The sequence below is a fragment of the Hyperolius riggenbachi genome, chromosome 3 (assembly GCF_040937935.1).
Source record: "Hyperolius riggenbachi isolate aHypRig1 chromosome 3, aHypRig1.pri, whole genome shotgun sequence".
Classification (NCBI taxonomy): Eukaryota; Metazoa; Chordata; class Amphibia; order Anura; family Hyperoliidae; genus Hyperolius; species Hyperolius riggenbachi.
Window position 1 is genome coordinate 223225469 of NC_090648.1, and position 17193 is coordinate 223242661.

Here is a 17193-nt window from a genome sequence, read left to right on the forward strand (position 1 = left end):
CCTTAGTGGAATCCGATTGGTCCATTTTTAAGCTGCATAAATTAGCATTAACTTTGACATTTGCATCTCATTGACAAATCATAATCAACTCTCTTGTGTTTTTCGTGGTGTATACCTATTGACTATGCTTGGTAATAACCATTCACAGTGTCAAGTACCACAACACACAGCTTAACTGAAGAGGGTAAAAAACTGATCAGGTCAATTTACAAATATCCTCCTGGATAAGATTTACCTGCTAGTGCATCCAAATGTTAGAGATAGCTGAGGGATGGAATTAACCCATGTCCAGTCATCACTGAGATGTTATATTTGTAATTTATTAGTTAGCATGGGGCTAAGCATGTGTCTAGGTATTGCTGCTATCTATCCTAATTATGAAGAATAAAGCTCTCTTCTTGTCCTGATAACCACCCACAGTCTGATGTAGTGGTTACCAAAACAGAATGTGAGAAGCACAAATAATATTCTGCCCGAGCTTATAGCTGTTGCCCACTCTTCAAGAACAGTTGTTGTTCACGTCTCTTGATAGGTGTACCCTACTTCATTTCAAGATTGGAAGTGAGGAAAATCCTCCTGAATTGATACAGGTCCTCACGAGGCAAGCTGAAACATTTGCATCAGGCGGCAGAGATTACAGGGGCAGCATTTTTGTACTGTGTTTACACCTAACAGCATATAGTCAGAGAAGAAAGAGAACGACACTCACAGACTCGCTGCCAGCCATTGTGCTATTTTGCGCAAAAGGTGGATCAGCGCAACACCAGGCCGCCTCCGAATGGCCTCCATCAGAGATGCGCTGAGCCCCCCCAGGAACTACAAACGCACCTTGAACCCAAACAGAAGCTCTGCATATACACCAAAAGCATGGCTGTTAAGTGGGAGCAGCTGACCAAAAACGAATTACATTAGTACATAGCAAGAAAATAAGCAGCGCTACTTAAAAACAGACTAGTGCCTACCTGCAAAAGAGTGCAAGCCCCACTTGTGGGGTCGAATACACACCGAGCATACACATGACCTGTCTACCACTAGAGGAGGATGTTTGTTTCCATTAACAGCTTGCATGCAACCTATTAAGTACTCGTCCCTCCCACTGCGAAGAAGTCAATCCTCCATGGGAGGGGCCTAACACTAACTAAATCCTAACCTATGTATATGCATAGCCTGGGTGCAGCTAATCAAATAAAATTGAAAATTGCGCAAAAGGTGGATCAGCGCAACACCAGGCCGCCTCCGAATGGCCTCCATCAGAGATGCGCTGAGCCCCCCCAGGAACTACAAACGCACCTTGAACCCAAACAGAAGCTCTGCATATACACCAAAAGCATGGCTGCTTTGTTGAGCTGCTGCATATCATGTGAGAACATTATTTGAAACAGAGTAAATTGTCGGGTGCTGTATGATAATTCCAAATCGGGGGGGGGGGGGGGGGGGGGGGAGCGCATTCTCACACATTTGACTCAGGCAGCAAAAAGTCTACAACCGGCCCTGGATAGATACAACAATAAAAACCCACTATGGGTTTTGATTCATTTTCACACTACACAAAAGTATAATAAATATATTGGCTACATTTGGGATTTTATGGTTTCCTGAAGTGAAAGTGAAATTTTAAAATTGCTTACCTCTGTAGAGCAAAGCCTCTAGGTAGTCCAAAGGATTCCCCGATCATCCAGTGGCACACCGTTTATTCGACACAAGCTTGTTAAATATGTTTTATTAACTGCACACCTGTCCATTTAAGAAGCATGACTGCTCTACGCATGCACCAGAATGTGTTCTACCCCATGCCCATTGCAGTGGTATGTCTTCTGTCAGGAACATTGCAGTATGTGTTGCCTTCTAAACAGAAGCAAAGCATCAGTGCTATCTGTTTAAGTTCTTTTCTGCTAAAAAGCATGTGGTGGTGGCAAGTGTCTATGTATATGTGGACAAGAATTAAGTTTTATTAACCTTGCCCATGATGCTTTTCACAGCCTACTGGTGCTTAGATTGCTGTCCTGTACACTGACAATTCCATGTGCAGAGTGACATTCAGGACCATTGTGTTTAGCTGAACTGAAGAGCGGCTCTCAATACTGTACAATAAAAGTCAAATGAATTCTGCTGAAAATTACTGAAGAGTTTCTAAACATACCACACTTTTTTTCTGAATCAACCTTACACTTGCATATTTTCTCTTGTTTTTATTAACGTTACCACTCTACCACTCCACAGTGGCAGTATGGAGCCTGCATTCCATCGAGGTGATCTACTTTTCTTGACCAATCGTGTTGATGATCCCATCAGAGTTGGCGAAATCGTTGTCTTCAGAATAGAAGGAAGAGAAATACCCATTGTACATCGTGTTCTAAAAATTCATGAAAAGTGAGTAACTGCATAAGTAAATGGAGCAAAAAAAGCTGTGTCTGTTCTTCATAGCTTGCATAAGTTTTATAAATGATAGAAATATTGAGATAGGTTGACGCTCAGTTTCAGACGGCTGCTGCATCCTTGATCACATCATCCTACTATGCAGCCTGCAAAGGTAAGGCACGTACTGTAGCACTCTGAGACGATTGTGAGTCTGTGCTGCAGGAACTGGCCCCAGCCTGGCTTCCTGACCAGCTACATTGAAAGTGATTTATCTGACTAGAGGGAAAGCAAGCTTTGTACTGGAAAAAAAAATGTGCCTGAAGTGGTGCTTTTTAACTGGTTCCAAACCATGCTTATTAAAATCTACGCCCTGTTTGGGTGCTGCTATCCCAACCAGGGCTTAGATTACAGTCACCCGTGGTTGCGTGCCTCCCACTGTTCGCACCGCTGCTCTGCTCTCATTAAGACAGCAGAGCTCTGTATGCGGTCCTGTTTAAAATATGGAAAGAATTGCTCTGGTCCTTAAAGTACACCTCAAGTGAGAGGGATATGGTGGCTGCCATATTTATTTCCTTTTAAAGGGAAGATCCGAGGGGAAAAAAAAGTTCAACTTACCTGGGGCTTCCTTCTGCTACTGGCTGCCAATATGTCCATTGCTGCAGCTCCGAGGTCCCCTCCGTTGCTCCAGGGTACCCTCCGCTGTAGGAGAAGCGGCAGCGTGTCTCCTAATCAATGGCTTCAGCGGGGAACACAGACCTCTCACCTTCTGCACTGCTCTCCTAGTGTCGACTTCTGCTGATGACCCGATCAGCAGACATCATCAGAAGCCATCACTAGGGGGAGCAGTGCAGGAGATGAAAGGTCTGGGTTCCCTGCTGGAGTCATTGATCAGGTGAGACATGCTGCTGCTTCTCCTACTTACACATGGGGGGGGGGGGGGGGACCACAAGAGGATGCAATAATTGGGGGAAAACATATACAAGATGCTCCTGGAACATGGACGCACCAGGTTTAAAAAAAAAAAAAAAAAAAAAAAAAAATATATATATATACACACACACACACACACACACACACACACACACACACACACACACACACACACACACACACACACACACACACACACACACACAGTGTTGCGTCTTATACAGCGGCAAATACGGGTATAAGTATAAATTATAATATAACCATCTTCTTATGAAGAAATGAAGACTCCGACGGTAGCCAACCTATATTGCTATGGGAAACGAATCATATTCCATTTGTGGACATAATGATGGTCTGCTGCTGTCATAAGTGGCCTTTACTCATCAATCCAGGCCCATGTTTCTGTTTTTCCACCCCCTCCACTGGGACTTCTGTAGCCATTTTCTTTTGCCCTATATAAATCACTATAGGAGTTTAAAAAAAATGGCTGACCTATTCCAGTGTATACTGTGTATACACTCTGACCCTTATTTTCTTGTAGTTCTATACTACTTTCTGTGTGGCTTCAGGAAAGCAGAGGGGGAAGCAGAGCGATGACACAGGTTGGCCCTAAACATTGGTGCACGCAGTGCCTCAGCAAACAGCCTGTGGGTTGCATGCAATGAAAATCTCAGGAGCTTTGGGCGCCACTGGAAAAGGCTTGGCTGGCTGCATTTGGCCCTCGGGCCTAACTTTGAACACACCTCATATAAGGCTACAGTTTTTTTTTATGAAGAAGGCACTCCAATTGAATGTCATTTAGAACAGTGTTTCTTAACATTTTATTGGTATGTACCCCTTTTAAAACCCTGTACTCACCAAGTACCCCTTAGCATAGTAAACATTATCACAAGTACCCCTTGACAAATATATATTTAAAGCTAGTACATGATAATTGGTTCTAAACTATTTCCAAGCCTTTACTATTTGCTTTTAAATAGCTAAAACACTAATTTGGTGTTGTTTAAATAGGATTTATCATTTTCTACAACTCTAAATTTGTTATTCTTGGTTTATTATATAAGGCCCGAGTACCCCCTGGAACTATCAGAAGTACCCCCTGGGGTACGCGTACCACACGTTGAGAACCTAGGATTTAGAAGACTGAATGCACTTACTGTACTATGTCTTTAGACTGTAATATAAATGCCACGAGTTGTAATACAGATATTTCTGTTTAAGGGAAAATGGAGACATCAAATTCTTGACGAAGGGCGACAACAATGCTGTGGATGATCGAGGGCTGTACAAGCAAGGCCAGAACTGGCTGGAAAAGAAAGATGTGGTTGGAAGAGCCAGAGGGTAAGTTCATACACGCACTTTTGGTGGTCAGTCATCTGGGATGAAATGAAAAGTATGAATAGCCTGTTTTGCTTATTCATTATTGACCTCCCTGGCATTCAATTTCCATAGGAGTTCTGTGCAAAAAAGTAGTTCAATTATTTTCCAATATTATACAGCATTTTTGCTGTACTTTTTTTTTTCCCAATATTGAATTCAGTACAGGTTATTGTATTGAATTCAATACAACAAACAAAAAAAAGTTTTCCACCAGGTGTTGATGACGCTGTTTGACCCACCGTCATCAAAACCGATTGCCTGGGAACATGTTCTCGCCAAGGGAGAAGCAAAGCCAAGGGACATGGAAGATGACACTGGGGAAGCTATTGGAGGTACACGACGAGGGATCAGCATGCCAATGGTGAGTATAAGCCCCAGTATAGGTAAACCAGCTATAGGTTTCACAGTATTGGTAAGCCAGCTATAAGTTCCACAGTATAGGTAAGCCAGGTGTGAGTGTCCCCAGTATAGGTAAGGCAGCTATAGGTTCCGCAGCCAGCTATAGGTTCCACAGTATAGGTAAACCAGCTATGAGTATCCCCATTATAGGTAAGGTAGCTATAGGTTCCACAGTATAGTAAGCCAGCTATAGGTTCCATTGCCAGCTATAGGTTCCACAGTATAGGTAAGGCAGCTTTAGGTGCTGCCAGGTATGAGTGTCCCCAATATAGGTAAGGCAGCTATAGGTTCTGCAGCCAGCTATAGGTTCCACAGTATACGTAAACCAGCTATGAGTATCCCCAGTATAGGTAAGCCAGCTATAGGTTTCACGGTATAGGTAAGCCAGCTATAGGTTCCACAGTATACGTAAACCAGCTATGAGTATCCCCAGTATAGGTAAGCCAGCTATAGGTTTCACGGTATAGGTAAGCCAGCTATAGGTTCCACAGTATAGTAAGCCAGCTATAGGTTCCATTGCCAGCTATAGGTTCCACAGTATAGGTAAGGCAGCTTTAGATGCCACCAGTATAGTTGGCCAGCAACAGGTGCAACCCTCCTTCCCTCCTAATCCCCGGGCGGCGCTGTGTGATGAGCAGGGGGAGTGTTATGGTGGGCATACACGGTGCGATCCGGTGGCTCGATTATCCGCCGGATCGACTCCCGCCGCGCGTCAGCTCGTGCGCCCGAATCGATTACCGCTCGTCCCCGCCGGCGGCGCCTATCTTCTGCTCGATTCCCTGCCATTGTCCGCGGGCAGGAATCGAGCGGGGAATCAATCCATTCGTGATCGGACCTGTCGGATATTATCAATCGAGCCCATCAGGGGCTCGATTGATAAGAAAGAAACGCACCGTGTATGCCCACATTACTCACAGAGGCTCTCTCCAGCGTTGCTCGCCAGTTTATGTCGGTGTCCAAACTTGACATCTGTCTGTTTTTCTATTTGTATGTGTATTTGTAATCGGGCTATACATTATGAGTCTAAATGCGGCCATATTAAAGTAAGGGGCAATAATACTAATGATGGCCATGTATAGTGGAAAATCTTATGGCTGTAAATAATACATTTGCAAACTTTATGCAATCAGCCTCAGTCTTGAACAGACTAGTAAAAATAGTTGCAAATTAAAAAATCACTGGAAATATAATTTTTTTTTTTTACCGCTGAAACTATTTTTAGGTTTGTGAATTGCATTAAGTTTTGCAAATTCTGGAGATTGAATGATGTTTGATGCTCTAGTTTTTGTTGTGTAAAAATATTCATTTAATTTCCACTTGAAAGAGATGTAAAAATGACTGAAAAATTATTTGTCTGTCATTAGTTAGTGCTGACATCTCTTAGCTCTACTAAGAATCTAAAGTGGCAGTGACAGTATGTTTGATGGTGATAGTTTGGGAGTTTCAGCAAGACTTGTAGGTGGCTTGAGTAAATTGTTCAGGGGCTTTAAAACAAACAAACAAACAAAACTTGTGTCATATTTAACAGCGTTTGTGAACCACACGTTACAACTAATGTGTGGTCACCTTTAAAAATTGCCATTTTTCTTGATAGTTACCAATCAGGAAGGATTGGAAAATTAAATGTGTTTCTTCAAAGAAATAGGCTTTCTTTGGTGGTATGTTTTGCAGAGAACTATTTTATTCTAAATGCGGTTTAACGGGAATAATATAAAAAGAATGGAAATAAAATCATTATTTCTCAGTTTTTGGCCATTATAGTTTTAGAATAAAACGTGCTGCTATGGATAACACCTACACATTTTGTTTGCCCATTTTGGCCTGGTTATTACGTTTAGAGTGTCCCTAGTAAAATGTATGGCGACAATATTTTATTTGGAAATAAAGGTGTATTTTTTCTGTTTTGCGTCCATCACTAATTACAAGCATATATATGCAAAAATAACAGAAATATACCCTTATGACATGCAAATTTAAAAAGTTGAGTCCCTAAGGTAAAGAGAGAGGGGAGGTAATGGGTTAACTAGTGGGAAAATGTATGTATTTTTTTATTATTGTAGTGTATGTAAATGTAATTTTACTATTTGGCCACTAGATGTCCCCCCACTTTATCTTCCTCAGTGTACTGTTAGTACACGAACAGTAAGTAATATGTGTATGTTTTTTACTTTCGTTTTATCAATGACCACGGCATCATTGATGCCAGTGGTCATTGATCACAGGCACTTAGATGTTCCCATTCACTGATCTGTGTGCTAATGGGCAATGACAAGAACACACACGGTAAAGCCGTATGGTATGTGATGGAAAGGAGGCACCCTTTTCCCATCCACCATAATGCATTTAGGTGGACTATTTGCATGACAGAAGCATTTCTGACTGCAGAAACTACTGTAGACTATAGCGTCACCAGACACCTGTAGTCTAATTTTTGTAAACCAGCACTATAGGGAGGAAGGTGAGATTATATAATACAGCCTTACCCTTAGTGACAACTATGATAGCCTTGACACAGATTAACTTATGTATGGCTGGCCAAGCGCATTGTGTTAGAACCTATTCTATATCACCTTGCTTCGACACCATTAACTTCTTACAGTTGCGTCTCACAGACTGTGAGATCACTTGACTCTCCACACAGCAAACAGGAGATAGACTTTCTCAGGCTTCTTCAAGGTTTACGTTATTTATTCCAGAAACAGAAATGCAGATAACTACAGTTCATCATGCCCTGGCAAAGCAGATTTCCATGTTGCGTTACAGCTGCGTTAGTACCTTCCTGCTGAAGGTACCCAGGTCGTCTTGTATCTACTCTGTTACATCCAGACTACCTATGTACAGCATACATTATATCAGATTACAGAAAGGAAGAACATACTTAGAGGTCCCAGTCAGCCTTGCGAGCTAGGGCGAAAGTAAGAAGCAGAAGCTCTGATCGCCCCCCTCGGTTTTAATACCGACTAGGAAAGAGTTAAATGTGACATCATATTTGCCCTCCCCTAGACCAGACTATTGGTTGGGCCACCTCGTGATGTCATAATACCCACCCACTCGATTAATAATCAATGAGGCATTTGACCCACATGCAGGAATGTGGATGTTTACAAAACATGGCTGATGTTTATTGTTCTAGTGGTGGTACATGCCCAGGTCAGGGAGACCTGCGGCCTTGTTCAGAGAACAGCTTCTTGGTATGTTCTAGTTCTGCTGACAGAACTGCAGATTTTCTCTCTAAGAGAAAATCCCCTTAAAGGGCAGGTCTGCTCATCAAGCCTTTTTGACTAACTCAGTCCAAATAACTGAGGCCTACTTAAATTATAACACATTGCACCATGTTGTTGCAAGCTAAACCTATCATATGGATGCTGTACTGTTTCTGGCATTGTAGAGGCGTTAGCAGCTGTTCCATATGAGATCTGATTTTATGGAACTATGTAGAAATGGGTTAGGTTGTCATGGTCCACGACAACATTGCTCCTATTTTGGGTCCTCAAACTTTTATAAATGACTTTATTTAAATAGAAATGTGGCAGAAATATCTGATTTTCTGTTATTCAACCAGTGCAAGTACAAACACCATGCTTTTTGTTGATTCAAGGGGCAGGCGATGTACACCTTTCATTCAAGGGGAAAGGAGTGTATACCTCTCATTTAAGGGGCAGGCTATGTACACCGTTCATTTAAGGGGCAGGCTATGTACACCTTTCATTCAAGGGGCAGGCTATGTACATCCTTCATTCAAGGGGCAGGCTATGTACATCCTTCATTCAAGGGGCAGGCTATGTACATCCTTCATTCAGGGGGCAGGCTATGTACCATCCTTCATTCAGGGGGCAGGCTATGTACCATCCTTCATTCAGGGGGCAGGCTATGTACCATCCTTCATTCAAGGGGCAGGCTATGTACCATGCTTCATTCAAGGGGCAGGCTATGTACCATCCTTCATTCAAGGGGCAGGCTATGTACCATCCTTCATTCTGGGGGCAGGCTGTGTACCATACTTCATTCAAGGGGCAGGCTATGTACCATCCTTCATTCAGGGGGCAGGCTATGTAACATCCTTCATTCAGGGGGCAGGCTATGTACCATCCTTCATTCAGGGGACAGGCTATGTACCATCCTTCATTCAAGGGGCAGGCTACGTACAATCCTTTATTCAAGGGGCAGGCTATGTACCATCCTTTATTCAAGGGGCAGGCTATGTACCATCCTTCATTCAAGGGGCAAGCAATGTACAATCCTTCATTCAAGGGACAGGCAATTTTATTGTCCTAGTAAACCATACATGGCAGTTTGTTCAAGTGCATTATTTGTCAGAAGTAAATTACCTCTTCACATGTGTACATTACGGACATCAAATATCTGTTAGCAAACGGGTAAATCATTTTTTTTTTCAGTTTTTTATTTATATTTATGAAACAGATAACAGCTTTTTTTACTGCACCAATATGCTGATATCCTCTTAGCCCCCTGTTGTTAGTGTTTCATGGCATACGGTAATGCAGTTGCTGATCTGTTTGTACAGGAGGATCACAGGATTTATTAATGGTTAAGCAATGACACATTCATAGGTCATTGTCAGTGACTTGCATCATTAACACACCATGAATAATTCTCACATAATACAAAACCGTCTCCTACCCGCATCATCTGCCGAGGCAGTGCTTGCATACAGAGCACACTGCTATCCCCCTAAAGGCAGCTCTGGATGTGTTCTGTTTGTGCTTCAGTATTCCTCTCCAACGCTAGCCTGGCCTTGACTCCTGTTCTTTACCACTGCCTAGTTTGCTTACAAATAATGCAGCATAATATGTAAGCCTTTGGCATTTAACACATTTGATTTTAGATCTGTTTATTTTCTTGCATTTTAACTGCTGTACACGTAGTCCCAAGTTAATGAATTAGGGATTGTAGGTTCGTTCTTAACCTGAATCTGTCCATAAACTAGCACACTGTGCCATCTCTGTCCCCTGTACGTCCTATATGCCTCCAGTGTCACCTCTGTTCCCCCGTGCCTACAGTGTACCTCTCTGTCACCCCACTGTCACATTTGCCTCCCTGTGCCCTCAGTTTACTGCAGGAAAATGTCATTTTACCAGTTTAAAAACCATTTTAATCTTTCAATTTGTTTTTAAAAAAAATGTTCAAAAACTACAAGGTCTTTTTGAAAAACAATTTTGCCTTGTTACCACAGAATTAAATGTATTATTTTTAGGCCTTTTCTATGTCCAAGTTTATTTGTAGATGTAGTTTAGGTGTTTTTCTTGTCTTCCGTCATACAGGTGAAAACAAGACCAGTACTATGGGAGTTGTGGGTACTCACATCGGGCGGACTGACATACCAAGCCCCTGCTAACATGACCTGCTCATTCACTAGTCGGAGAAAAGCAATTTATGCAGGAAAAAAAGCAGCATTTGGGAAATGTGCGCACGTAAAATGGAGCAATACAAATATTTCTATTTAAAACTGATGCAGAACAAATAATTGGCATCTTTTGGTGCTCACTGATGATACAATCTTGATTGTACAGTCTTACCAAATCTGTACAGTAGAAAAGTAAACAGAATTAATATACACTGAATGGATATTTATGTAGTACCTCATATTACATAGAAGTGGTAAGATTGTACAATCAAGACTGTATCATTAGTGGGCATCTTTCCTTCAGCCATTGGCCTATACTTGATATACGACACCACATCATCCTTGTATCTTTTGTATCTTAGATTTCCTGTGAATATACATTTTCAGTAATGCTTTTCATTTTATGTTTCAGGTTCGTGCCCTATATAGGAATTGTTACAATCCTCATGAATGACTACCCTAAATTTAAGGTGAAGTATTTTACCGTCTTAGATCCCCTGCACACTGCAAATCCGATTTGCAATTCCGATTTTCCCTGGATGCTATCAAAATAAGAAGAAAAATGCTGAAAAAACAGAGCATGCCGAACGCAAATCGGAATTGCATGTAAAATCAAAATCGCAAATCGGAAATGCATGTAGTGTGCAAGAGGCCTTAAATAGTAAACTTTTATTTCCTCTGATAAAACATGTTCGTGTCACTGTAAATAGTATGTATGTATTTTTGCTTGTTAAGTTAAATTAGTTTCTTAAAGTGTACCTGAGATGTGGCACATGAATAATATATATGTACCTGGGGCTTCTACCAGCCCCCTCCGGCATGATTCGATCCCATGCCGTCTTTTTCTTCCTCTTTGTTCGCCCGCTACTGGCCCCGAAAAATCCGTCAGTCGTTGCCAGTCGACTCATGCACAAGTCTGCCTCCCCTGTCTCGCTCCCGGCCTGATCCCTTCCACTCTTACTGTAATATGAGGGACTACCTAAATATCCATACATACATGAGCGCAGCGGGAGCGCGTGTGCAACCGGGCCACCCATGCACAATTGGCCTTGGACCGGGGAAAACGGAGAAGAAGAAGGGGACGTTGTAGGATTGATCAGACCGGAGGGGGCTGGATGAAGCCCCAGGTATGTATATTTTATATTTTATTCATGTGGCCCCATCTCAGGGTCACTTTAAGTCTGAAAATTTGGCAAAGAAAACCACTATTGGTAGGGTGGATGACAAGACTTTTTGTATAATTGGGTTTATTGTTACAAGCCAAATTTGTTTTTAGTCAATAGACAATAGTGTTCTCTTAGTTGGTCCATCAATCTTGGAATTTATTAGCTGAATTGGTGAAAAGGCCCTATGAAACCGGTTACCAGCTGGCTAAATTCTGCTTAATTACCTGGTACGCTTTTGCAGTCACAACTCAACATCCCGCCCTGCATTTTACTGTTCTGTTCGGGGGGGGGGGGGGGGGGGGGGTTGAGTGTCTGGTCCCTTTTCCATCAGAAAAGTGCAGACACTGGTGCATACACTGGTTGTATATCTGCACTTTTCTGATGAAGGGGACTCCATGTGGCCCTAAAACAATTGTCAGTTTTCAGTGCTGACACATGCTTTACTTCAGCTGTAGAATGGAGTGCTAACCTACTTTGGACTTTCGCTGTTGCTTGGCACCTTGGTTATGCACCCAACCAACCGAAAGGTTTGCCACTTACTGTACTATAAATGTCACAGAATCTGTGTTCCCCTTGCCACATTGTCCCACTGGACAGTAGATGAGATCTCAGGAAAGCTCTGATCTGATATCCCTCTGCCAAGTGCACTGGCTAGGTTTGTACTGCTTGCTGCACTACAAAGCTTTGGAGCTTCACTTTCACATGGCTTCTCCAGGCTGGCATCCTTTTTGTTAGATAAATTCACATGATGGAATCTGTATTTTTTTATTTAAAATGAAATTGTTGTCTTGCAGTAACTCTTCAGGCAAACTTGTTTTGTTTTTTTTCTCTGGCCAGTATACTAAAGGGCATGTACCTACCTGTCTGTGTTTATGCAATTTATGCATATGCACATGGATATAGAGAGTGAAAATATCTTTTTTTCTTACTGTCATCAGTTATTACAATATTACAATCTTGTAACCTTTTCTCATGATTTCTTTTCTTTTCAGTATGCGGTTTTGTTCCTACTTGGACTGTTTGTCCTTGTACATCGAGAATGAGAAGCTGGCAAATGGGAGCAGTCTAATCCGCACAGACTTGTCTGTGTTTTATCATTTGTTACTTGTCAGAGTGAGAATTATAAAAGGACAGATCTCATCTAGCAGTGTAAAGTTTTACTTTTCAGACCAGTATTTTTCATACATGCGTGTATGTGATCACTCACTTGTTAATGCAGAGATCCAAGAGATTAAAACGGGCCCAATCTCAACCACGGCTTTTCTACCTCCGTGGCCTCATACGGGTCAATTTATCAATAGCTACTGCACTGTTTACATTTCTTTTTTTTATTTTGTACTTTGGGTAGTATTTTTTTTTTATGATATTTAATACCAAAGTCCCTCATTGATCAAATTATGAAGCCTGTCTGCATTTTATTCAGAAGTGCCTAGCTAAGATGTGGTGTGGGGTATGTACGTCTTTCTTAAGATGTTTAGTATGGATATTTTCATGTTGGGGTCAGAAAAATATGATTTGATATGTCATGAAATTATACAACTAAACAGATTTTCTAAGCAAAAGGTTTTGTTTTCTTGTCTTTTAAACTCCGTTTATTTGTATTGTCTTACTCCTTGAAAGATGCAGTCTATACTCCTTCCTGTCGTTCACTGCTTTACAACTGGATGCCTTTTGTTACTGTACAAAAGATATTTTGATGTACTGTTTAAGTGAATATTTAGTTCCATCAAAGTATTCTAAATCATTCAGAATATTTGATACTGTATATACATAGTGTCAATCTCATGACAAATTGTCATATCACAATATCACATATACGTTCATGATTTTTGAAGTATATATGACCTAAGGTAAGCACAGAGATATGTTTATGCTGGATCCACATACCTCTGTGTGTTGTCCGTTCTTCTCTTCATCCCTCCAGTCCCTGGGCTAAAGTCACATTTTCAGAGGGGAAGAGATAGACTTGCGGCGATGTTCTCTCCTATTACTCTCCTATTTCCTCCTCTTCCCCGCCCCATATGGACAAGCCTGCCTCCTCCAGTTTGAAACGTTGACTTTAGCCAAAAATCTAATTTTTAAGAACTGAATATACAGGGAGAGGAATGGACAAAACATGAACTTACCTCCTGTGCTTACGTTGGATAGCTTTGTCTCTAGTCAGGTACAATTTCAAGCGTACCTGAAATGACATAAACATATGTACATACGGCACTATAGCCCTTCTAAGAAATGAAGTCCCTCTCTGTGGTCCAGTACAGGAAGAGTTAAAATGCTGGAGTTTTTATCTATGTAAATGAGCTTGTGGAACAGTTTATCAATTCAGTAGGTTTCCTGAAATGTAAATAGAAGCCAAAACAAGGCTTCTGATAAGGTTTAAGTGTGTTGGAAAGTTCAAATGATCATTACTTGTATTTTGTTTTTTTCAATAAAAGAAAGGTTTTCAATCTGGATGATACCATTTATTGGCTACTTTAAAATAAAAGGAGTAAGCTTTTGGTTTTTAAACCTTCCTCAGACTTGATTCCTGTACACTATATATTTTTTCAATCAGAAAAGCAGATTTGTCAGTTGCTGTTCAGAAAGAAGAAGCCTAAAATGAAGCATTTTAATTAAACTTAACAATATGACTCAGTTCTGTTTAATTAGCCTTTATCAAAACACATGCAATTAGTCATCTCATACGTTTATTTTTACTTTAGGTTTCCTTTTCATTTGGGTTATGAGAATATCGTTTTTGTAGTGTTGGAGAAACCTAAAATATCCATCTTACAAAATCCTTACTGCATGAATTTGACCGCTTACACCATCTGCACCCACACCCCTAGGCGCCGGGAACTCGCAGTAGCCAGTCTGCTTTGTATTTACAAAATACACCATAGTTAAGCACAAGCCATTCTGTCTTTAGTGGAGGATATAGTGGACAGCTTTTTTTGATGAAATGGGAAGGTTATCTCTAGTTTGTAGTGCAGCACTACCCAAAAGACGTGGGGAGCAGAGGTTTGTTATGTTAATCATTGCAGTGCTTGCTGCTCTATTAGGCTTCTGTACATGTTTGGTTGGATTGGAGCAGTTACTGGAGGTGTTGGGGGCTAAGAACAGTGTTTAACTCAATAGTTCTTTTCAGTCAAAATATATTTTTGAAGATGAAAGAAAATCTGTAATGTAAGCCTATGACTTTGCGGTCTCAAAAGTCAAAACACTTTGGGGCAGTTTTGTCAAAATCAGTGTAAGGCAAATTGTAACAAGACAGGTACATAAGTGGTAAAGATGCCCAGATCAAGGAATCAAATTTGTCTTCCTAGGCAACTGCTCCACTTTTGTGTCGCTTTTCTTGCATATGTTTTAACAAATCTGCCCTATTTTTTTTAGTGGGTGGTCTAGGTTTTGAGGTAACTGTTCAGAGCAATTATTTTGTGTAAAGAAATGAAACCAGAAAAAAGCAGAGTGAGCCTACAAAATCACAGGAATTGTGACTTTTCCTTTGATTATTAAAAATTGCCCAACTAAGATGAGTTCCATAAAAGATTTAGTAACCTTGTCCAGCCACTAATCTTGCCAGTGTCAAAGGTGCCCATAAACATCACACCCTAATCATTTTGGTCAGCCATTTGCAGCTCAACAATTGTTTGGTATGGCAGGCAAACGACCCTTGTCGGTAGATGTCCTTGTATTCTGCAATGATCATATTGATTTAGTATTGCATATCAAAACCATCGCTGTGTGGAAGTGATTGAAAAATCAGGCATTTCTCTTTATCTGCTGCATGGGTTAGTCTGCAGATATTTGGCCAGCTTTAGGCACTAGCCGGCCTCCTATTTTCAGGCAAAAATATTACAGTCCATATAACCATATCCACATGGCTGTCATTCAGTCAAGTCTGGGTGATATAAAGACAGTTGAGTGGTTGTATTATGTCTGCATTTACAAATGTTTCCTGCTATTTGTAGGCAGCTTAAAACCACTATTGGCCTCATACCATATGCATGAACTTTGTTTTTTTTTTTTTTTTCTTTTTTTCTTTTTTTTTTTTTTTTTTTCTTTTCTTTTAAACTCAGTACACATACCCAGATTCATGAGTAGTCAGTTACATGGGGCATTAGCAGTTTCTTTTCTTGCCATACCCCTAAACTGAAATGTGTAATCATCATAGTTTAAATATCATGAGTTGGTAAGCGTTAAGTAGGTATCACTGTATTCCTCTTCATCACTGCGCCCTTATTTCTCCCGACTACCTGACTGTTGCTGGGACAATTATCTAGTTATCTTACTCATACAACAATCATATACATGGGCCCCATCCACAGCCTGCAAATACTCCTCTCATCTCTCCATCTTCTCCCTTAAAGGGTATCTGTACCTTGCGACTAACATACGCGTCTCAGACTTATCATTCACAGTCACTCAGTCATCCATTCTCTCCCCGGGGTCCCCCGTCCCACCCCAACACCAACCATTACCGCCCACTTCCAACCCCAACAACCCTCTCTGATGACTCCGAATTCTCAGCTCATTCCCTCCCCAGGGTAAACCTAACCAAGATTAGCCACAAGACTTCTCCATATTTCTTCTACCTTATTCGTGGTTCCCAGCTCCATGTTCTTACACAGTTCATCCATCTTGGCAAACCATTCTCCTATATCTAGCCCAGACGGATTTTTCCAGTTGTTAGCGATAATACTTTTGGCAATAATCGTGCCATATTCTTTAATCAGTGAGCATCCCGGGCTTTCTTTTTTAACTGTATAACTGAGGATTGCTTCCTTCGGGGTAAGTTCAAATTTTCCTTTTAGCAATCTCCCGGCCAGAAGGATGAAATCATCCCAAAATTTTCTGACTATCGGGCACTGCCACCACATATGTAAGGTATCTCCGTCCCCCTGTCCACACCTCCAACACATCACCTTGCGGTTTGCAAACTTACCAACACGGGATGGTGTCATGTACCATCTACCAATTGTTTTAAATTGGGTCAATTGTAATCTTGGATCTTTGATTTTAAAAGTATTTACCCATATTTGTGGCCATAACCCTTCCAGACTGGACCCCAGGTCACTTTCCCATTTTCTGCAATATGCCGGGAGGTCCTGGTCATATTCTGCTGCGCAGATGTCTGCGTATAAACTGGAAATGGATTTATTCATTTTTTTTCCCAGATAAAAGTGTCTCTCGAGATTATTCAGCTCCCTCTTCTGAACCACCCTCGAGGCAAACTTACAGAAGAAACTATGTATCTGGGAGCGACCCCAAAAACCAATCTGGTCACTACACTCAAGAATCGATTTAATTCCGAGCGTGGGGTTTCCCCCAATATCTACAGCACGTGTTTCACGACTTATATTATGTTTGCCAAACCAAGCTGGGTCAAGACCTGGGGGGAAGTCTGGATTATCTCGTAGGGTTATCAAGGGGGAAAACCCCGTTTTTTTTTTGCCATTTTTCAATTATCCAGAGTACTGATTTCAGGGTTGGTTTAATCAACGGATGGGAAGATGTGTTATAAACTTTATTGATATTTTTAGTGATCCAAGTAAAGACTAGATCAAAATCTGCTTCTTCTTCCTCCAACCGTGGCCATATCTTATTCTCTGTACC

General features: G+C 41.2%; 1 protein-coding gene across 1 annotated transcript in view; it reads left to right on the forward strand.

Annotated features, from left to right (window-relative positions):
- The window catches only part of SEC11A (SEC11 homolog A, signal peptidase complex subunit), a 30564-nt gene extending 17404 nt beyond the window's left edge, over positions 1–13160 (forward strand). Inside the window, exons 3-6 of the mRNA XM_068275823.1 lie at positions 2221–2370; positions 4510–4629; positions 10845–10902; positions 12591–13160. Coding sequence (XP_068131924.1) covers positions 2221–2370; positions 4510–4629; positions 10845–10902; positions 12591–12641 — 379 coding nt within the window. The 3' untranslated portion in view covers positions 12642–13160. The remainder of the gene's footprint in view (positions 1–2220; positions 2371–4509; positions 4630–10844; positions 10903–12590) is intronic.
- Positions 13161–17193: the final 4033 nt, after the last annotated feature.